The following is a 24,363-nucleotide window of genomic DNA, read 5'->3' on the forward strand; positions in this document are numbered from 1 at the left end:
AAGCTATATACCAGATATATGCCATAGTTTAACCACAGTCATTAAACAACGATAATTTATAAGGAATAATTTTCATATAATTAACACACTTCGAAATATTTTAAAATTTGTGATTTGTGAAATTCAATAAAATTCAATTTCAATGCTACAGAATTCCCTACGATTTTAGAGGAAATTCCTGAAATTCTCTGAGATTTCCCTTATTTTTCCAGGCAAAATGTAATTTCCTGAGTATTCCAGGTTTCCCAGAAGAACTGCCACCCTTAGAACATTATTCCATATGACATTATTGAATGAAAATGTTCAGAATACGTACACTTACAGATTTGTCTCTCCTCAAGATTTTCAATGATTCTAAAAGTGCAAACGTGGCTGAGCTTAGTTGTTTCAGTGTTTTTTTGTTTAAATTCTCTTTCATCAATGTGACAGCTAAGAATTTCGAAGTTTCCACCTTATTTATCATTTCCTCACCATATTTTACACTTACCATTGGTGTAATACCTCTATATGTGTGGAACTAAATGTGTCGTGTCTTTTTAAAATTAAGGGTGCGACCATTCGCAGTAAACCAATGATACTTTAAAAAATGTGTTCACCATTTCTTCTGTTGGTGTGGTATGTATGGCTTTGTTTAGTTTCAATACTGCAAAAAGAACTAATTCTGCTTGTTCTATATTAGACCGAAAATCGTTTACATATATAAGGAACAATAGCAACCTAAGACTGAGCCTTGGGGAATATTGTACGTAATTTCTCCCCCATCAGAATAATGTCTCCATACTACATTGACTGAATTACTAAATACAACCTTCTGCATTTTTTTTTTTTTGTTAGATATGACATTACGCAATGGCTGGCTAGACAGTCAATCCCATTAAACTTCACTTTATCTAGGAGAATACTGAGATTCACACAGTCAAGTGTGTTAGGTAAGTTGCAGAAAATACCAACCAGTGCTATTTTGTTATTCAATATACGTAAAATTTGGTGAGTGAAATCCAACATCCCATCCTGTACATTTTCTGCATGAAGCTGAGCCACTCTGCCTTTTCCTCTCCTATTTAGGTGTAGGCTGTGTCTTTTATATATCCATCTTCCAACTGTAGCAACAGGCATTGTACTCGTATGAGATTTCATTTCAGTCAGCAGCAACCTGCTCCAATGTGTTCAAATGCCTCACAGCAGTGTTAATACAGAGCTGGCCATAGTGCTGTAGGATCTCCACGGAACTCACATTTGTGTGTTTAGTTGCTACTCCCATTTCATCCAGGTCATCCCTAATGCTGAAATTACTGTCCCTAGCCAGGCTGCCCCCCACTCCACCGACCTGATCCTCTTTATCTAAATATTTGAACAAATTCACTATGTCCTCTGTCACCCGGCTAAGGCTATCACTTGGCTTCACAATACTTGTGACCTGGAACCCTGTTCCTTATTTGCTCTGTACCATCTGGCCTTCACCCCTTCCACGGCTATTGCTTAACAGCAACACACTTTTCTTCCTACTATCTTTTGGGGCCAACCTACACTTGCTTCTCTGCTAGAAGTCTGCTGTATCCAATTGTGACTTACAGCTGGACAAGACGCTTCACCTCCTGCTTCAGGTAACAAGTCAAATTTATTCAGTATTGTATGCTCAAATGTAGATGAAGTTGAAAATCTGTTCCCCTTTCACTCAGCTTCTCATTTTGCCTTTACCCGCCTCATGCAATCTTATACCCCCTTCAAACTGTTCCCATAATCTTTTTCCCCCTTCATCCTATCCAGTTCAAATTTGTGTTTTCTAATTCAGGCTTAAGGCCACAAATCTTTGCCTCCTATTCAGTGATTGATTATCTTGTCTTTTTTGCAGACCCTACAGTTCCAGTGGAGAGACTTGCTGAGTTCCCCATTCAGTTCCATGGATAAGGAAAGGCAAATCTACGTTTAGAGCATTTGCATGGAAAGCTTTTCACAACATCTGAAATTCTGAAGGAGACAGGGATGAACTTACAGAGTTAAAAGTTATCTACAACTGGTCCAAAAACCAGACTGCTGTTACAAGAGTTGAAGGACATAGCAAAGGAGCAGCAGTAAAAAACCAAACAGCAAAGGAAATCAAGGAGAAATTCAGAAAGTTCACAGAGGGAGAGAAAATTCAGGATTGTTGATGACAATGTAATTATTTCGGAGTTGGAAAATGACTTGGAAGATCAGCTGCAGTTTCTTGAAGAGGGATTACAAGTGAATGTTAACAAAAGCAAAACAAGGCTAATGGAATGTGTTAAATTAAATCAGGTGATGCTGAGGGAACTAAGATTAGAAAATGAGACACTAAAAAGTAGTAGAAGAGTTCTGTCATTTAGGCAGCAAAATAACTGCCGATAGTCAAAAATGACAGGATATAATATACAGACTGCCAATAGCATGAAAAGCATTTCTGAAAAATAGAATTTTGTTAATACCGGATATAAATTAAATGTTTCCTGTCTTCTCTGAAGGTATTTGTCTGGACTGTAGCCTTGTACAGAAATGAAACATGAGCAGTAAACAGCTCAGGCAAAAAGTGGAAAGAAGTTTTTGAAAGGTGGTGTTGCAAAGGACTGCTAAAGATTAAACAGGTACATCAAGTAACTAATGAGGTGGCCAACATACACAAACAGACCACAACTCTTCCAGATTTTTGAAATCATTATACTAGCAATTGAAATTATTGTAACAATATTTTTTCACAGAGCAATCACAACCCTGTTGGAGTGCATCAGTCAAAATGTGACAATCTGTTTTAGGAACAGATTCCTGTAAATGCAAATACAAATATACCCATACACATAAGGAACATCTTACATAAGGACAATCTAATATCAAAACAAGAGGGAATACTCAGAATTCACGAGAACACATCAAAAATTTTTAGTATCCACTGCATTTTCTATTGTAAAAGATATTACATAATTAAAGAATTTTTATAATATTAAACATAAGAACTTTACCATCATCTCCTTGGGGTTCACAAACTCAAGAGCATGTCTCTTGATTGCATGAAAAGCTGCATTTGGGGCATAACCAGGATGAGGAGGCGGTGGTTGTGGGGGTGGAATCTCACTGCGACCACTCTGTGATAGTTGCCGCCGCCGAACTGCCATCATACGAAGCACCTAGTACACACAACACATAAAAGAAATCCGTTTTTATCTGGTAAAGTTAATACGTAGCAAGAAATCTAGTGAGAGTAAAACTTTTAATAACAAGCAATAAATATCAACCCCTCCTCCCCCCACACTCTGATCAAATTCCTACTAAGGAACGAAACTTGTTGAGTGACACACCAAACTTCTTCAAGCAGTTTATCAACTTGTATTTGTAAACATCATCAGTTACTGGCAAAGTTGATCACACACTCATGTCATGCAATTTAGCACATCTCTTAACCAAAGCTGCACACAGCTCACAACAACATCCTCAGTACCAAAGATCTTTCAATTATGCTGCTGCTGGAGCAACAGCTTCTGGGGACTAAAGCTTAATGATACTACATGCCTTAAAGTCAGTGTGATGAGCTTCCACAAATGGTTCCATCCGTGCCCATATACTAAAATGACCTTTTACTGTGATTACTTGTTGCAGGCTAGAGTATTAATGAAATCGACACACAATAACATATTAAATAACTTTACTACCATCTGTCAGTGGGTAGTGCCTAAACAGGCATTACGTCTGTCAATTTTCTTCTTTCTGCATTGATTCATTTGTCTTCTCTGTGCCAAAGCTAGCTAAGTTTCATATCTTTTGGTACCTTTAGTGCACTGATTTAAGTGAACGTTTCACAGAATTATCAGTAGGAGAGTGTGAGAAGTGGCTGAGGAACTATAAGAATCAGTTACTGTCGCACAACAAATGTAATTTCATGTAGTTCCATGTAGGTATTGTGTCCCTGAAGGCCCTAGTACTAAATCGTTAAATAAAAAAATCAACTCCCCATTTAAACAGCACAGGTTGTCAGGGTGTCTAGCAATTGAACATTTTCAAATTCAAGGTTTTATCAAGGGCTTTCAAGACAATTTTTTTCTGTTTTACTTTTTTATTAAAACTGAGACTAAAACATCCTTTTTTCAAACCTCTATACTGATATAACAGAATATGCTTAATTAAGTACAAGTTATTTCTTTAGTAGTGTAAATCACACACACAAATTAAAATATCTTTAAAATGTTAAATACTGTATGTTGATTTACAGGCAGTAAAAAAAAATAAAAAATTACGAATCCTGTTTTTACAAACAGATATACAAGGTAACTCACTGACTACAGGGAACAAACTGTAGAAATTTGTCATGGTAAAAATGAATAAATCATTCCTTTAAATTTTCTATTCCCCCCCCCCCAACTTGCTTTCATTTGTTCAATAATCGCCCCTTCTTTTCCTTTCACCTTCCTTCGCCTTAAGTTTCATATCGTCTTCGTACAAAATATGTGCATTGCAAAAACAGTGTAGAAGAATTTTGTCAATGTTGAAATAGTCAATTCCATTTGCATCCTGGGCTGTGTCATATATGTATCTATGAGCAATAAGGCTTTTTTTCTGTTTGATTTTCAACTATAATTCAGGAGTTTACAGAAAAACCTTGCTCGACAGAAATATTTCCACGTAGGATTATTAAAATAATTTACAAAAAAAATCTAGAATTTGGACATGAATTTGAAGATAATCTGACCATATTAACCCAGAATTTATCGAGACTATTTTCACTTATCTTGTAGCATTTAATCTTGTCTTCAATTCTTTTTCCTCTGCAGCTCTCCACAAATTCAAGTATGACATGGTCTGCCTTTGAACCAGACATTCTTCCATCCGATACTAAAATTTCAAGACATATTGTCAATCATTTTTGATCTACTTCCTGGTTTACTGCGATTTCTGGATTCAAGCAAGAAATCACACACGTTAACTTGTATTTGAAAGGTGATCTCTACTACGCCAGTAATGCATGTTTGCGTTTTTTCTCTTAGCAACAATATTTCCTGTTTAGATACCTCCTTAATTATTTTCAGTGCACTTCTTGTAGCCAGATTCAGATTGAACTGACTTGCTGCTTGGAACTACTGCTCAGCAATGTGGTCCAACAGTATATGGCATTGTAGTAAGTAGCCATTATACAGTGAACAGTCACTTCTTTCAACTTGATCCGTGCAGGTGTGCAAGTGGAAAAATAATGAATAAAGAAGCTACTTCTGGCCCATCCACATCCATAACACCATCAACACAGGGTGAAGCGAGAATAATTATCATAAAGGTCATGTAATGTTGCCAACGGACGAAAAAGCAAACAGCAGAGGATGTATTTTAAGAAAGTGAATAATTACTTAATACTGATAATTGTATAAATGCTGCAAAATAAAACAATCATAAATGTCTAAAATGTCATTTGTCTCCTCCTGTTTGAATAATAGTGTTACAAGTCTTGATTTAATTTCATTGCTACTCAAGGTTATTGCCGCTCCACTTGACAAAATGGCTAAGCAAGCATTCACAAGCCGCAGATTTATAGACACAAAATTGCAGATTACTCCACGGTAAAGCTGACGGCTAGCTTTAACTTCTCCATTCACAATATTATGTCAGTCTGTCGCCATCAAACAGTCGTTCAGCACCACAGATCTGCCCGATACGTATCAATATATGTCATTACTCTTCATGGCTGTGATGTCTTGTTTTTGACTGCTGCCAACTACAACAATCTAACAGATGATATAGTAAAAAACCTACTCACAAAGCAGTGGCAGAACAACACACATATATTATAAAAAAAAGTTTTACTTGTGCAAGCTTTTGAAGCCAGTGGCTCCTCCTCCTGGCAGAAGAGTTGAAAGGGAACAAAAATTGATTACTTTAGTTGATATAGTAAGTATTACAACAGGCTTAACATAATTTCGGACACTTTACTGAACTGGATATGAATGTCTCTATAAAATGCTATTAGGAAACTAATTTCTTTCATGTATTTCTACCGCAGTAGCAGATCTGTACTTTACGCCAGAAGCAATGAGTTCTCGTGTCTCTCCCCCCTCTCACACGGTAGCACCAATCAGCTTCCTAGGATCCCCGCCTCATGTGACAGTTCGACGAGTATAAAACAGTTACGAATCACTGTGCAAACACTGGATCATCAACGGGTATTATGTGTATAATATGTAGACTACCCTTTGAATATTCGACTGCTATTTGAAATACCACACACGGCATAGCAAGTAGAAGAAAAAGTGTGCCATCTCCGCTAGTTCATAAGTTCCACCACGGGATGTCAGTTGCTCCGCTTGTGACCCACGGAAATACGTTATTACGCCAAATGCTGCACACGAGCTTATTCATTCATAAAATTTATGTAATCATATGAAAAGTAGATGGATTTAATTAACTTACCTCAGTAGACATCAATTGTCAGCTAGTTTGGATACATTCTGGGCAGTCTTGGAAGTTTTTGAAGACCTCAACCCCTTCCGAATTTGTTTAATGCCAGCGAAAAACCAGCATTTCATATAATGAAGGATCAGCTTGGGAATCATCTCCAACACATGATCTTCAGAACATCCAACGTTAGATATTTCAACACTTATGTGGTCCAAACTATTGAGGCAATCATAAAAAAAGGTTGCCCCATAAACTGTCCTCACGGAGTTCTGCATAAGAACATTGAAGATGCCTTTCGATGGATATGTGAGCAACGTCTTTTCTGTAGAAGAGCCGTAATCTCTAATAGATGTAAGTAAAGAGAATGGGATGTCAGACAAATTTCCACTTAGAAGGTACAAACACTTATGGCATTTTACAGCTTTTCTTGCTTGATGCACCACGTAACCTGTCAGATGATAAACTAAACATTCCTTTCCTGTGGTGCTTTCAAGACTCTTTGGCATATGTTGTGGATTCGGATGAGCCTTTGTGAAGTTATGAGGAACACACAGCATTTTTTAAAATTACATCTTCCATTTCCAGAACTCTGTCTCTGTTCTTTTGCTGCAAATGACTGGCTAAAGTCCGCATTTGGCATACATATGACGTCAATGAAAATTCACATTTATGTTCGCAGTTTCCACAGGAACATAGGGCTAGTTTTACAGAAATGTACACGCACTGTAACGTGCAAGCTCAAGAAGTCTGTTACTGACGGGTGATCATTACAACTCAGAGACCTTACGATACCGAAATGACGTTCAAGTGGGTCCTGATTAAATTTTGCAGTAAGACATAGCTGAAACCTTTTTCTCAAAAATATTCAGATATCTCTAATGTACTTTCAATGGTTACTCTTAGTGACTGGAGAGTTTATTCGGAAACAAAGCTGTTATTTTTATCGGCGAGAATGCTTTTTCATTTTATTATTGTTTTGTGAACCTCTGAGTTTTTGTACAATGCATCCTTAGGAAACGAAGGATTAAGTGTGTCCACTACATTATTCATAAACCTAGTGAATGATTCCGTTGATTCACTGCCTTTGAATCTTGTTGCTTTAATTTCCCTGAAGAGTTTTATGCCACTGGCTACTGAGTTACTGAATAACTGCAGGGCTAATCTTACATTCATTCATTCACTGAAATGACGTCGAGTTCAAGTGGGTGGAAGTTAACTTGTGGCAAACTTTTAATCCGGCAAATCCTGGGAAATTATCTTCTTGACAGACACTGCAATAAAAATTATAGTTGACGATCTCATCGTTAAAAAGGACTTCAGTTTTATCACAGAAATTATTTCTTACACACTTTATTGCGTGAACAGTGTCTGAAAATGCCCAAACTCTTCTGGTTTCGTCAACAGGATTTGATATAAGGCAAGTTACATTTTTTTACATGGATAATCACTTGAATTAGTATCTGTGCAAGACGACGTCTCCTGGAGTTGAATGGGCGACCTGCATACACAACAACAGGTTGGATCCAGTTATGCAACGGAGGAACAAACATGAACACGAGAGCATGATTGGCAAGTTTATTCTTACAGTTGTATCGAGTATACGCTCCTAAATTGACGGAACCATCAACTTTCAGGGAATTGTTATCAAATTGCAGTTCTTCTTGGAGCTTAATTTCATCAAAAATCAGCACACCTATGCGTTTGTTTTCATCTTGTTCTTTCTGAAAATAATTCTTAATGGCCTCCACAGCGCGTGTATTGATTCCATACGAGCATTTGAGACCCTTTACTAAATTTTGAAGATGTGCTTCAGAAGGAAGTGGCAACAAACCATGCTTCAAACAATGTCTGTATCCTTTGGGCAACTTAATTTTTAAGAGCTGTCCAGAAGAAACTCATCATCATACCGCATTCCCTTAGTGCTTTTTAATTGTCATTTCTTTATCATAGTGCCTATTTTTATTTTCTGTTTCTTACTCAGTTCGGAATGATCCAGGAGATTTGACTGAGCTGTCTTATACTTTTCGTCTGAAAGCTGCTTTCGCAGTAGATGGATTTCTGCATTCGCTGTTCTTCGTTTATTACGTAACTGCACAACTTCCAGCTTCTTACACTTTAATGTTCTCTTTAGTGAAATGAATGCTGCATCTGGTACCTTCCAAACAGTTTCCTCGACAGATGAAACACTGGGAAACATCAGAACTTCTCGCTGAACGTTTTCTTTACAGCAGCTACTCTTTTGTGAGTGTTTTACTGGCGGTGGTTTTCTTTTGTGCAATATTTTCGATAGATGTTTCAGTACATTTTGAAATAAATGAGGAACTGCCCCTGGTTTTAGAGAACACCTTTGTCTTGGAATTTTAACTTGTTTACCCTCGATGATAAACACATCAGCTTTTATAATAAGTTCCTCACAGAAATGTGAATCACACGTGAAACAATTTTGAGTTAGAACTATGTTTAGCTTTACTTTCTGGGTAGCTAGATCTGCACGCTGGAACGAAACAAGTCGGCATTTTTTATCGGTCTTCAAATACAAATAACTATATCCCTAAACACCACTTATTCACCACAGACTTCAACTCTTCAACGCTCACTCACAACACCATAAACACACACAAAATAAGCACAGACGATAGCGAAACACACCTTCAGATAAAGCAAAATCGTTAGAACTTGAGTCGCACGCCACTCGTCCTATGCTGCCTGTGTTAACGGGCGGGGAGTCACCACACTTTTTCTTCTACTCACTATGCACACGGTTTAAACTGATAATATATCAATACGGGTACTGTATTGAATTTTTTTTAAAAAAATCAAGGTTTTTAAAGAAAATTTAAGGTTTTTTCCTGTTTTTTTTCTCCTGATTTTGAAAATTCCTGGCCTTTCCCAGGTTTTCAAGATTTCAAGGTTCACTGGATGCCCTGAACATACAACTCTCATTTCATCTTATGTCACTCTGACAACTACATAAATTCTTCATGTTCACCAGCCCTCCAATATATACAGCTTAATGGACAGTAATGTAAAGCTAAAAACAGAAAAGGAGTAGTAAGAGTATGCTCATTGCCACCTTATCTGCTTAAAGTTTTCATCAAAAAATCTGTGAAGATTTTGAAGAGGAAAACGTGGAGTTTAAAGTAAACAAAATTTCCATTCATTGGTTAAGATTTTTGGATGATGTTTCCTTAGTAGGTGAAAGTGAGAGACACACACAGATTACACTTCCCGAATTTGTAGCAATTACGAAAAAGTTTGAAATTAAATTTATGTAAAAATTAAAAGGAAAAAAAAAATCAAGACAGCAAGTAAATAAAAATGATGACTACTGGCATCAAAACTGGAAGAAGAAAGAGTTGAAAATTTTTGTTATTTAGGCACCTCAATTGTGGAAGACAACAAGAAATCGAACAAAGAATTGGTGATAGCTGGACTCTAATTGAAGAGAGACAAAAAGTGCTTACAAGCAATGGAAATGTAGCTTTGGAGATGACTAAGCAGAATCAGCTGGACAAAATTAAAATCCTGTGAAGACGTATTCAAAGAAATCAATGATCAAAGGAGCCAGGAACCTCCTGGCAACTATACAATAAAGGAAAACTTAAATTTTTGGATAGGAGATTCATTTAACCATAATAAGCATTTACCATATTTACTCGAATCTAAGCCACACTCGAATCTAAGCTGCACCTGATAAATGAGACTCGAAATCAAGGAAAAAAAAAATTTTCCCGAATCTAAGCCGCACCTGAAATTTGAGACTCTAAATTCAAGGGGAGAAAAAAGTTTTAGGCCGCACCTCCAAATTGAAACAAAGTTGGTCCATTGTAATATGAAACACAATTTAGGTTGAATGAATGATGATACAGCTACAGTAGTTTGGTTCGAGTCGTAAGCTTAGCAGTTAAGCTTTGCTATGCGTCAGGCGCTCCATCCGTATTTATATGGGCACCCTTCCTTTTTCACGTGCTTCGTCTGATTTGAATTGATTGTTTATTTTTCTTTGATCTGATAAGTGCCGTTCTCTTTGTTATAGGTGGTTACGTCACTCTAAGCTGAAAATACATTATTGTACTGTGTCATGCATCGTTTGTCGCATTCTGATGAGTGTTTACGACCTGCCGCCGCTCACAACATGGCTTGCTTTTGTGCGCGCTACCGAGCTTACAAAAATACTGCATGTGATTCACAATTCATAAAAGTTCCTATTAGCAACCATCTCTTCTCACAGGTAGGAAAAAATTCAGAACGTAGAGTTGGCCATATTGACAAACATCCCAAACAGTCTTGCCAGTCGGATTTTCATAGTACATTGAAATCCTGCCACATTCAAAGATGAACAATAAGGAATTTGTATTTACTTCGTTGGATAATGTATGAAAATGCAATGGTCGAAACTCCGAGCAGAGAAAAAAAGCTAATCTTCCACTTTTTTATTTTTAATTTATTTACTGACGCAGAGGTTTTGGCTCCAGTATTTATCTTTGTGCCTGCAAAGCATGCCTGTGTAGCGCTACATATATTCGACGGCAGAAGTTAGTTGTGGCGGCATCTACCAACATTTTTCAGAACTTCTGCTTACTTTGCACTCGATTCTAAGCTGCAGGCAGTTTTTTGGATTACAAAAACCGGAAAAAAGTGTGATTTAGATTCAAGTAAATACGGTAACAACTGTACCAGAAGAAAAATTCTGGTGAAAAACTTCAATCCAAGAGAAAACAGGAGATCTGTTGAATGTAATAAAAAGTACACATTACGAAGAAACGAAGAGTATGGCACAGAATAAAGAATGGTTGCAAAGACAAGGCTTACATAGCCTTTAAAAGGCGGAGAGTGTGATGGTGGTGATGCTTAGACACCCATTTTGAACAAAATGTCCTCGATTTACTATCAGTAATTTAGGGAACCAACTGGAAATCAAAATCTTGTTAACTAGAAAGGGTTTGTAAGCACACTCCTCCGAGATGTGGGTCCAGTGTCTTAGGCATTGAAGCACATTGTTCAGTTTATTTTTCAAATGTAACGAGTTTTCACAATCAGATGCTTGTTGCTGTTGCTGCTGCTGCGGTGGTCTTCAGTTTGAAGACTGGTTTGTTATAGCTTTCCATCTTCTGCTACACACTTGCAATTTAAGTTCATTTGCTCTTGGCAGTTTTTCACATCTTAAAACAGAAAGTCTTTGTCACTGTATCTCAAATGAAATATTGGCCTTCTTAAAAAACTGAGTATGACTTTAATTGCAAAATATAATGGAAAACAGAAATAAAAACTACTTGGTGCAGTGTAGACGTATCACAATAATAATGAAAAAAATTCATTTTGTAATTAGGCTACCTGTTTTGAGTATCTTTAGATTTAAGATGAATTTAACACTGTTGTATCCTCTATTTTTTGGTTTAACTGAGCTTTACAGCACTATTACAAGATCACAATAGGTAATCATAATGAAAACTGTAGTGAGGAATCCAGATAGTGTTTCTTCGTTGTTCTACCACTGGTCACAATATTGCTAAGCAGTCTTGTCATAGTTGTAAATCTACATGAAAGTAATGCTGTTTCATCTAAAAACAATTAATTAAAAAGCAGATAAAGCTGCTAGCAGTTACAATGTGGTTTGGCATCTTCAAAATAACTGTGGAAGCAGTAATTTTTCTGACTAATATTCAAGTGAAAGGTGTGAGACATTTTAAACAAGTAAACATGGTAAGAGAATTAGTGTAAAAGCAAAATTATGGGAAAAAAATTGTGTTCACTAACACAGGGATACAAAGTATTACCCTATTATTTATTTATGGGTTTTCCCATGTGTATTCAAACTTTCAGTTCTCTTTGCATATTTCCCCACTCCCTCCCGCTCTGAATGAAAATCATCTTCAGCATAAGTACAGACAATGTGGCACCAAAAACTCTAATTTCAACACATCTTGCTAAAAATACTACCAATATTGAAAATATTTTGGTTATGATGTTGGACTCAAGTTAACAGGCGTGAATACATTCAGATTTATTCATAAATAAAAAACTAAAAAGATTCTTAAGGTGTATTTTCGTAAAATTCAAACAATAAAATGTGAGTAACAAAATATGTCCCTATTTAACTGATGGAATAATAAGAACAATTATTACCTCTGCATTGCAATGCCTGTCATATAAATGAGTCATTAGTGAAAAGCGCTTCCTTTTCATGGCATCACAACGCTCCCACAAGCACTGAATTTCTTCACTGCCCTTTGGACAGTGTGCCTCACATGCATGCATGTATACTTGGTTGGCAGACTTGAAACTCCTGCAAATACAAAGACAAAAAAATAACAAGGCTTTTAGGAAATGTGTTTTACATTTAATGACATTAAAGTTATAAAGCTATAGAAATTATTGTTAGCAGGCTGCTTAGAAGAGTAAAAAATTAACACAAGAGCAACAAAATTTTTGTTTCCCTGGCTTATAATTTTTTGTGTCATAACTACCAATAATGGTATGTGGGTACACTTTCTGTCACTGTACTGTACAGAAGAAATGCTTTCTGTAACAACGTTTACATCAAAATTTATTTTGTGGCTTTCAGCTAAAAATCCAGGATCTTCACAAGTATATTAAATGAAAGCATACAGAGGTGCATAAGACATACTAGTGGACTATCAGTGTGGCTTTCAACCAGACAGAGAAACAGCTTGTCAAATATTTGTGATACGACAAATGATGGAAAAGTTCTATGAATATGATATAGATCTGCATTTCCTGACTTCAAACAAGCTTTTGACAGCTTCAATCGTCAAGAACTATACACAGTGCTGGAAGAAGTTGGTATATGTGCTAAATTAATAAGACTAATCAAAATGACAATGACAGAGACAAGAGCAAAACTAAAGGTCCTTAGCAGAACAAATGAAAGCTTTGACTTTAATAAAGGTGTGAAGCAGGGTGACAGTCTCTCTCCACTGTCCTATTCAATATAGCCCTGCATAGTGTATAAATAAAATCAACAAAAGAGGTACCATATTTATGAAAACTAGCCACATATGTGCACGTGCTGATGATATTGCTATAGTAGGAAGAAATATCAATACACTCCAAGAAACATACCGGGCAATGGAAACAGAAGCCTTATTAAAACTGGTCTCACAATAAATGAAAACTAAACGAAATATACAGTGTTTTATAAATTATAGAGTGCAGCAATCAGTCGCCCCCCCCCCCTTTTTTTTTTTTTTTTGGTAGGTTTTATCTGGCAAATCCAGATTTCGGCTACTGCCTAGCCATTATCAAAGCACTATTTTCTAGTCTCGATACACGTCAGTTCCATGTTGTTTGGGCGTCAGTCACAGTTCTTTGAATACTACTGGATTTGCCAAATAAAACCTATAAAAAAAAAAAAGGACAGCTAATTGCTGCATTCTATAATTTATAAATAATACCACAGTTGCTGAGTGCACCAACTTTCATAATGGAAGGTAACCCGATGAAAATATATGGTAATGTCACAATATGAGACCAGAAGAACTCCTAAAGACCCAAACAGCAATGGGAAATGCTGCAAAGGAGTGTCCTCTTTTAACTACTTGGGAGCCCTAAAAACAAATGATAACAGTATCAGAAAGGCTATAAGGGAAGGATACAAGCAGCGAACAGATCTTACTTTGCAAATATGAAACTTTTCAGAAATAGCCTTGTTACAAGAAAAACAGAGTTGTTAATATGTAACTCCCTATTCCGCCCAGTTATCACATACGTGTCAGACGTATGGACATTGACAGAACATGATAAAAATACACTAAGAACCTTTGAGCAGAAAATACTACATAAAATCCATGGCCCAGTAAGGGAGGAAGAAGGGTGGAGAATACGGTACAATGTTGAATTACAAGAGTTAAATACAAGGTAGGGACATACTAAAATTTGTGAAATCACAGCTAATATGATGGCTAAGACACACTGAGAGAACAGCAGAGGATGGAATTCCAAAGAAAATTATGAAAGGCACGATCCATTCAGCCAGGCGAAAAGGGAGACCTAGCAGAAGATGGACTGATGACATAATAGTGGATCTCACCAGTAGGTGGAAGATTGTTGAGGAAGCCAAGGCTCACCAAGGGATGTGGCACTACTGAAGAAGAAGAAGAAGAAGAAGAAAATACAGGGCAATGCCTGAAGTGAATTTCTGTTTAGAATATAACTTCTTAACTGTGCATTCTTGTAAGTTAGCGGCACACGCCTTTTATCGATGCTTATTGGAGTAGATAGTTTAGGGGTTGTATTTTCTACAAAAATTCTTAGACTCTGTCATAACATTCCTGTGTTACAGACGACATGCCGTATTAAAATAGGCTTGTGGCCGATTACTGCTGGCAATCACATGGCACACACAATGTTGTTGTTGTTGTGGTCTTCAGTCCTGAGACTGGTTTGATGCAGCTCTCCATGCAACTCTATCATGAGCAAGCTTTTTCATCTCCCAGTACCTACTGCAACCTACATCCGTCTGAATCTGCTTAGCATATTCATCTCTTGGTCTCCCTCTACGATTTTTACCCTCCACGCTGCCCTCCAATACTAAATTGGTGATCCCTTGATGCCTCAGAACATGTCCTACCAACCGATCCCTTCTTCTGGTCAAGTTGTGCCACAAACTTCTCTTCTCCCCAATCCTATTCAATACTTCCTCATTAGTTATGTGATCTACCCATCTAATCTTCAGCATTCTTCTGTAGCACCACATTTCGAAAGCTTCTATTCTCTTCTTGTCCAAACTATTTATCGTCCATGTTTCACTTCCATACATGGCTACACTCCATACGAATACTTTCAGAAATGACTTCCTGACACTTAAATCAATACTGGATGTTAACAAATTTCTCTTCTTCAGAAACGCTTTCCTTGCCATTGCCAGCCTACATTTTATATCCTCTCTACTTCGACCATCATCAGTTATTTTGCTCCCCAAATAGCAAAACTCCTTTACTACTTTAAGTGCCTCATTTCCTAATCTAATTCCCTCAGCATCACCCGACTTAATTAGACTACATTCCATTATCCTTGTTTTGCTTTTGTTGATGTTCATCTTATATCCCCCTTTCAAGACACTGTCCATTCCATTCAACTGCTCTTGCAAGTCCTTTGCTGTCTCTGACAGAATTACAATGTCATCGGCGAACCTCAAAGTTTTTATTTCTTCTCCATGAATTTTAATACCTACTCCGAATTTTTCTTTTGTTTCCTTTACTGCTTGCTCAATATACAGATTGAACAACATCGGGGAGAGGCTACAACCCTGTCTTACTCCCTTCCCAACCACTGCTTCCCTTTCATGCCCCCCGACTTTTATAACTGCCATCTGGTTTCTGTACAAATTGTAAATAGCCTTTCGCTCCCTGTATTTTACCCCTGCCACCTTTAGAATATAACAAAATAAATCAAATCAAATCAAACAATGGAAAATGCAGGATGGAATAATGACAATATTAGGGGAAGGACTTATTGCTAATCACTGTATAGATGAGATATTCATCTACAGACAGACACAACAAAAAGACTGCTATACATTTAAGCTTTTGGCCAAAAGGCTTCTTCTAAAGCAGAAAACACACAAACATTCACACAAGCACAACCACAACTCTCATAGCTGTATACCCTCTCTGCGACTCAATGTCTCCTCTATATGTGGAGTATCAATCTATCCTCAAGACATACAGTAAAATATATATGTAATATAAGCACCAACAAAATCTGATGCCAATGTGTTCCTAAGCCACATAAAATCCATATACATATATTTTGGGGGGGGGGGGATGAAAAAACTTGAGTTAAAACATGTTCATGTTCAAGGACTCAACACGACAACAAACAATGTATTCTTTTATGAAGATGGAGGAGGAAATATTGTGGAATTTGCATGTCATCCAGTGACAAACCCATGAAAACTATTTACAATTATTATTATTATTATTTCTTTCCTTTCTCAGACATTATGTCTGGTTAAAAATGGAAAGTGACGTGGACCTTGACCAAGCGTGACTTCCTTTTAACTGTACGGGATATGTTACATTGCATTTAGGAACTTTCGGGTAATTTAACATGTATCAATAATTACAGATTTCTGTAGTTGTATATACACATTTGGATGTAGCTGTATTGCGTTGATGTACTGGCGGATATTGTGTGGTATGACTCCTGTAGTTGATAGTATAATTGGTATGATGACAACTTTATCCTGATGCCACATGTCCTTGACTTCCTCAGCCAGTTGGATGTATTTTTCAATTTTTTCTCCTGTTTTCTTCTGTATATTAGTTGTATTGGGTATGGATATTTCGATTAGTTGTGTTAATTTCTTCTTTTTATTGGTGAGTATGATGTCAGGTTTGTTATGTGGTGTTGTTTTATCTGTTATAATGGTTCTGTTCCAGTATAATTTGTATTCACCATTCTCCAGTACATTTTCTGGTGCATACTTGTATGTGGGATCATGTTGTTTTATTAGTTTATGTTGTATGGCAAGTTGTTGATGTATTATTTTTGCTACATTGTCATGTCTCCTGGGGATTCTGTATTTGCTAGTATTGTACATCCGATTGTGATGTGATCTACTGTTTCTATATGTTATTTGCAAAGTCTGCATTTATCTGTCGTGGTATTGGGATGTTTAATAATATGCTTGCTGTAATATCTGGTGTTTATTGTTTGATCCTGTATTGCAATCATGAATCCTTCCGTCTCACTGTATATATTGCCTTTTCTTAGCCATGTGTTGGATGCATCTTGATCGATGTGTGGCTATGTTAGATGATATGGGTGCTTGCCATGTAGTGTTTTCTTCTTCCAATTTACTTTCTTCGTATCTGTTGATGTTATGTGATCTAAAGGGTTGTAGAAGTGGTTATGAAATTGCAGTGGTGTAGCCGATGTCTTTATATGAGTGGTTGCTTTGTGTATTTTGCTAGTTTCTGCTCGTTCTAGAAAGAACTTTCTTAAATTGTCTACCTGTCCATAATGTAGGTTTTTTATGTCAATAAATCCCCTTCCTCTTTCCTTTCTGCTTAATGTGAATCTTTCTGTTGTTGAATGTATGTGATGTATTCTATATTTGTGGCATTGTGATCGTGTACGTGTATTGAGTGCTTCTAGGTCTGTGTTACTCCATTTCACTACTCCAAATGAGTAGGTCAATATTGGTATAGCATAAGTATTTATAGCTTTTGTCTTGTTTCTTGCTGTCAATTCTGTTTTCAGTATTTTTGTTAGTCTTTGTCTATATTTTTCTTTTAGTTCTTCTTTAATATTTGTATTATCTATTCCTATTTTTTGTCTGTATCCTAGATATTTATAGGCATCTGTTTTTTCCATCGCTTCTACGCAGTCGCTGTGGTTATCCAATATGTAATCTTCTTGTTTAGTGTGTTTTCCCTTGACTATGCTATTTTTCTTACATTTGTCTGTTCCAAAAGCCATATTTATATCATTGCTGAATACTTCTGTTATCTTTAGTAATTGATTGAGTTGTGGATTTGTTGCTGCCAGTAGTTTTAGATCATCCGTGTATAGCAAATGTGTGATTTTGTGTGGGTATGTTCCAGTAATATTGTATCCATAATTTGTATTATTTAGCATGTTGGATAGTGGGTTCAGAGCAAGGCAGAACCAGAAAGGACTTAATGAGTCTCCTTGGTATATTCCACGCTTAATCTGTATTGGCTGTGATGTGATATTATTTGAATTTGTTTGGATATTAAGTGTGGTTTTCCAATTTTTCATTACTATGTTTAGGAACTGTATCAATTTAGGATCTACTTTGTATATTTCCAATATTTGTAGTAACCGTGAGTGGGGTACACTATCAAAAGCTTTTTGGTAATCAATGTATGCGTAGTGTAGCGACCTTTGTTTAGTTTTAGCTTGATATGTCACCTCTGCATCTATTATCAGTTGCTCTTTAAATCCTCGTGCTCCTTTGCAACAGCCTTTTTGTTCTTCATTTATAATTTTGTTCTGTGTTGTATGTGTCATTAATTTCTGTGTAATGACTGAAGTTAATATTTTGTATATTGTTGGTAGGCATGTTATGGAGCGATGTTTAGCTGGGTTTGCTGTGTCTGCTTGTGTCTGTATGGGTGTCTGTATGGGTGGATGGATATGTGCGTGTGTGCGAGTGTATACCTGTCCTTTTTTCCCCCTAAGGTAAGTCTTTCCGCTCCCGGGATTGGAATGACTCCTTACCCTCTCCCTTAAAACCCACTTCCTTTCGTCTTCCCCTCTCCTTCCCTCTTTCCTGATGAGGCAACAGTTTGTTGCGAAAGCTTGAATTTTGTGTGTATGTTTGTGTGTCTATCGACCTGCCAGCGCTTTCGTTCGGTAAGTCACCTCATCTTTGTTTTTATATATAATGTTAAATAATTTAGTTAGATGTGAATGTGTTGAGGTGAACTTCTTTAGCCAGAAATTTGCTATTTTATCTTTTCCAGGGGCTTTCCAATTGTGAGTAGAATTAATTGCTTGGGTGACTTCATGATGCAAAATTATCACTTCAGGCATTTGTGGTATCATCTTGTATGTATCTGTTTCTGCTTGTATCCACCGTGCATGCCTGTTATGTTGTACTGGGTTTGACCATATGTTGCTCCAGAAGTGTTCCATGTCTGTTATGTTTGGTGGATTGTCTATTTTAATGTGTGTGTTATCTATTGTCTGGTAAAATTTCTTTTGGTTTGTGTTGAATGTTTGGTTTTGTTTCCTTCTATTTTCACTTTTTCTGTATCTTCTAAGTCGTTTGGCCAATGCTTGTAATTTCTGCTTCTTTTCATCTAATTGCTCTATCGCTTCTTGTTGTGAGATTTTACCTAACCTTTTTCGTTTTTTGTATGATATTTCATTTCGTATAAATTGTGTTAGCTGTCCAATGTCTTTTCTCAGTTTTTCTATTCTGATCTGTAGCCTGTGTTGCCATGCTGGTTTTGTGAGTTTCTTCTGTGTGTTGGTTGGTTCTGATCTCTGCCTAGTGTGTATATTTAGTGTAGTGAGTGCTCCTATATAAACCAGTAGTTGTAACTCTTCCATAGTTGTGTTTTCATTTATTTTGTTGTGTATGATTGGGTTGATAGTTTTTATTGTTGTTTCGACTTGTGGGTTATTTGGCGGTCTATGCAAGAATGGTCTAATGTCTGTATTTGTGTCTTTGTATTCTATATATGTCAGCTGAAATTTTTCTTCTATATCTAACATGTGTGTTACTTCGAGTATTATTATTATTATTATTATTATTATTATTATTATTATTATTATTATTTACAGGAAACACTCAAAAGATACACAAAGGCTCTGAAAGCCTTTCAACTAACATGGAACCACTCCAATGACTATGCCCCACAATGTAGAATTACAACATTACCAAGGCAGTTGTTTTGATGGAAGCTCTATTTGCACCCCTAACTATATTTCATTAGCAGAAACTGACAAGCAAGAACTGAAAATGATTAGGGAAATATGTAGCTCCACACACAAGGAAATGTAATCTGGGCGAAGAGGAAAACTGTACATTATCAGTACATATTTACAGAATGTACTACGGACCTCAAAGTTATTCAAAATACTTATTACCAAGGAGGTTATAATTAATTGGCAAACAGAAGTTACTAGAAAGGCTACAGGAAAATAATCATTCAGAAGACATCATAGGAATCTATTAACAGTCAGTGAAACAAGTGTTCATGGAGAAACAAAATTGGAAAACTTATAAGAAATGGTAATAAGAATGGAAGTAAAAAAAGACAGTCAATTCATAAAGAGATTTTGGGAGAATAAGAAGGTAGATACCACCAACCCAAGTACGAGGGTAATCCCAAAGTAAGGTCTCCTACTTTTTTATAAATACATAGATTTGTTTATTTCTACAATGGTTTACATCAGTTTACAGCTTGAACGTTTAGCTATTTTTTGACTTAATCACCATTTCTGTCAATGTCTACAAAGACACCGTGGCAGTTTTTGTATGCCCATGTCATTCCAGCTCACCGCCATGCTGTTCAGAAAGCTATGAACCTCTTCTTTCACATTGTCATCCAAGCTGAATCGCTTTCTGGCCAAATGTTCTTTTAACCTAGGGAACAGGTGATAGTCACTGGGCACCAAGTCAGGACTATAGGGTGGGTGGGTGATTACATTCCACTGAAACTGCTGCAAGAGAGCAATGGTTTGCCGAGCGATGTGTGGGCAAGTGTTGTCATGGAGAATGTGTACAGCCTTGCTTAACATTCCTCTTCTCCAGTTCGGAATTGCCTGTTTGAGTTTTTTCAAAGTCTCACAGTACCTGTCAACGTTAATTGTGGTCCCAGCGATTCAGCTTTGATGACGAGGTGAAAGAAGAGGTTCATAACTTTCTGAACAGCATGGCGGTGAGCTGGTATGACATGGGCATACAAAAACTGCCACAGCATCTACAAAAATGCATCCACAGAAATGGTGATTATGTGGAAAAATAGCTCAATGTTCAAGCTGTAAACTGATGTAAACCATTGTAGAAATAAACAGATCTATTTACTTATTTTTTTTTAAAAATAGGAGGCCTTACTTTTGGGATTACCCTCATAAAAACTTTGAGAACAAGGTTTTTGTTCAAATGAAGACAGGAAGAAATACCAAAAAAGACTTGGAAGGGAGAATGGAAGTTTATCATCAAATTATTTGGCAGGTCTGTCTGTATCAGACAAGTTGGTGCACAAGTTCTTAGCATGCTTTGATAAGTTTAATAAACATAACAGATACTTCAATCATCAATAACATATTCTCCATCAGTATTTACAGGGTCTTACAACGCTGGGGTAACTTTTCGATACTGCGACTGTGGAAATCACGTGGTTTGAGGTGAAAAATTTGATGGGGCCATTTTCATCCGGAGAGCAAGTTCTTTTCACAGTTGTTTGACAGAGAGCATAAAAGGTGAAAACTGAGGGTGCAAGAACAGATGAATAAGGTGGGTATGGAATGACTTCCTACCTCAACTCCAGTGTAGCAAAATGCAAGCGAGCGTTATCATGGAGTAGCATCACTTCACGCAGTCTTACTGATCATTGGTCTTAGACTGTGTCTGCAAGATATCTCAGTTGTTGACAATAAATGTCAGCAGTGATGGTTACACCTGGGAAAGCAATTTGTAGTACACCAGCACCACCACTGTCCCACCAGATACGTAATATTACATTTTGTGGATGCACGCAGGTCTTTTTTTATGAGGAGTTGCAGCTTTGTTTGGCACAACCATTCCTTGCTTTCCCTTATGTTAATATAAAGACGTCATTTCTCATCACCAGTAACAATTCAGGATAGGAATGGTTGGTGTTGTTCACAAGCCAACTGAGGACGAACAAGCGGAGATGCACATATGGCCACCCATTGTTTTTTGTGGTTTTGACTTAAGAGCACGCAGTACGCATACTCCCCATTTCTGAATCTTCTGCACTGCATGAAAATATCACATGATGGGGAAGGACTCTGTTCACCATATTTGCCAGTTCTCGAGTACACTAACGTGCATTATTGTAGATTAATGTGTTTGAACTGATGTAAAAACGATCCTCCTTAAATAATGAAAACCATTTTCTTGCCATGCTCTGTCCAATGGCATTATTCCCATACACAGCGCAAATGTTTCCTGTTTTCTCCACTGCTGTCACCCATCATTCAAACAGAAGAATAGGTCTGAGAGTTCAAATTCCTTCACTCGACCACTCCACTTTCAAGCCTCTATAGCTTCGCTCCCTGTCTCCAAATGACAAAATGACAATACTCAAATAGTAACAGTGAGTTACAAATAAGAAATGATAATTGATAAATAAACCCATAGCAACCAGAATACCAACATGCAAAACAAAAATGCTAAGGATTCATGCAACAACGTAATACTTATACTCTGCCCCAAGATTACACAACAACATGGATGTCTAAAGCATTATACATCTCAAGGTTAAGTGCTTGCAATTAAAATTACACGACAAGATTGTGGCACTGCCCAGTTGTAAACAAATTTTACAAAGATTCAACATCTTCAAGCCAAAAATTGTGTCCACTTATTCCTATAACAAGTAAACTAAATTGTTCAATGAACAACCATCATGCCAGCATTAGAAAATTTTACTGTTCACTAAATTATGATAAAAACTCTATAAAATAGCGGCTGCAATTTACTACAAAAGCCAAAGAAAACAAGTTTATGAATATGTCTCACCTCATGCACCCTCTCCACTCACAGAGGAACTGAGATGCATCAACAGTAGGAACACCCAATGGCTTCTGTGGAGCATTTGATGGAGTTGTCATTGTGCTGTTGACACTGACAACTGACCTGGCTTGTGTCATTACAGTAGAAGTCTGTGCCAAAGGAGGAAGGGATGGAGAAGGAGAAGGTGAGGGCGTATGAGGTCGAACCATTTCAATTATGTTCGATCCTCCTCCAGAACTGGTGTTGTTTGCAGTGGGCTGAACCGACTGCACCTGAGGTGTCCGCGATTCTACTACCTTTGCTGCAACTTGAGAGCTTGGGGCAAGGCTGGGACGAACTGTGGTAGAAACTGTTTGCTGGAAAGGAGGACGAGGGACGGAGACTGGTGGTGATGTCCTTGCCCTCACCACAGTTGTTACAGGAATAGCACCAGCAGTACTGGACGGTGTTAGGGCTGGGGCAGGTCTGTGAACAGGTTGAGATGCTGGCCGGACTGGAGGAGGAGACAACGAAGTAGCTGTTGAAGATGGCACCAGTGCAGGAGGTGGCTGTGGTGCAGGCCGTGGCACCTGTGTCACCACTACAGGCTGCCCCTGGGGAGTAACCATCACCTGTACCAACAAGAAAATGGAAGACCAACTCATTCATTGTGACAAAGAATGAAAATATTTTACACAACACATAATGAATTCTTAATCTTTGTGCACAGGACTTTTGATGGGAAAAAAAGTAGAAAATTCCATATATGACACAAAACTAGCAATTTGGTCTCAGTAAATCTGTCCTGTTACAACATAAAGATATATTGTGATTCCTTAGATTTTCCCGGCATATTATATGTTGATGCTCTTCACGTGAATTCTGCCCGATATGATCCTTCACTATACAATATTTCGGCGATCCATCTGGCCACCATCTTCAGGTGCGATCGCCGAGTACACAATCACGCCGGAACTGTGTACTGCATACTCGGCGATCGCACCTGAAGATGGCGGCCAGATGGATCCCCAAAATATCGTGTAGTGAAGACGATCATATCCGGCAGCATACCCGTGAAGAGCATAAACAAAATATATTGTTAGAGGTTCACCTACAAAATACAATTACTGTTTTGTGCCCAAACATGTTTCCACAGAGTGTACCAGCTTCCTTTATAGGAACACTGTTTGAAAAATTATGGCTTGTCTCCACCATTCGGATATAGTGATGTAAACAACTAACGTTTTTATAGTGAGACAAAATAAAAAAAATGCATGTAACTCAAAAAGGCTAACTGGGCTTGGATTTCCACGTTTCTTCAATAACTGTAATGTAGGGAAACAAATCCTCACTGGCACACAGTCTAAAAAATAATATTCATGAGTTCACACAGACATTGTGCTGTCTCACAACGAAAAACAACTATCTTTGCATGACCAATCAACAACATATTTGCCCCAAGAACTGAAACACAAATCATGCCATATTGCGTTTATGGGTTTCAATTACTGTAGAGCCTGTATCTTCTCTTTGGATTTCAATAGTCCTTAACAGAATTCTGTACTTATTTTCTGTAAGGTGACAACCAATGAGCAGTTCTGTGACCTCTATTTATGTTTTGGACATTTGCACATTTCTATGGACAGGAGCTAACAATACAATGGATTTATCAATCACAAATCACAAAAGCCTTCCAGAAAAGCCAGCAATGTAAGTGACTGCTGTCAGTACGGTAACAGCTTCTGCATTGAAAATTTACAATCACGAAGTCATCTCAAAATTAACACAGTGCT

General features: G+C 37.3%; 1 protein-coding gene across 1 annotated transcript in view; it reads right to left on the bottom strand.

The window, feature by feature from the left end:
- The window catches only part of LOC124709080 (AT-rich interactive domain-containing protein 2), a 336,130-nt gene that overhangs the window by 35,525 nt on the left and 276,242 nt on the right, over positions 1 to 24,363 (bottom strand). The window contains exons 21-23 of the mRNA XM_047240727.1: positions 22,598 to 23,202; positions 12,514 to 12,673; positions 2,973 to 3,137 (exon numbers count right to left, since the gene is read on the bottom strand). Of these exons, the coding sequence (XP_047096683.1) occupies positions 2,973 to 3,137; positions 12,514 to 12,673; positions 22,598 to 23,202 (930 nt within the window). The remainder of the gene's footprint in view (positions 1 to 2,972; positions 3,138 to 12,513; positions 12,674 to 22,597; positions 23,203 to 24,363) is intronic.

This window comes from Schistocerca piceifrons, chromosome 7 (assembly GCF_021461385.2).
Source record: "Schistocerca piceifrons isolate TAMUIC-IGC-003096 chromosome 7, iqSchPice1.1, whole genome shotgun sequence".
NCBI classification, from domain to species: Eukaryota; Metazoa; Arthropoda; class Insecta; order Orthoptera; family Acrididae; genus Schistocerca; species Schistocerca piceifrons.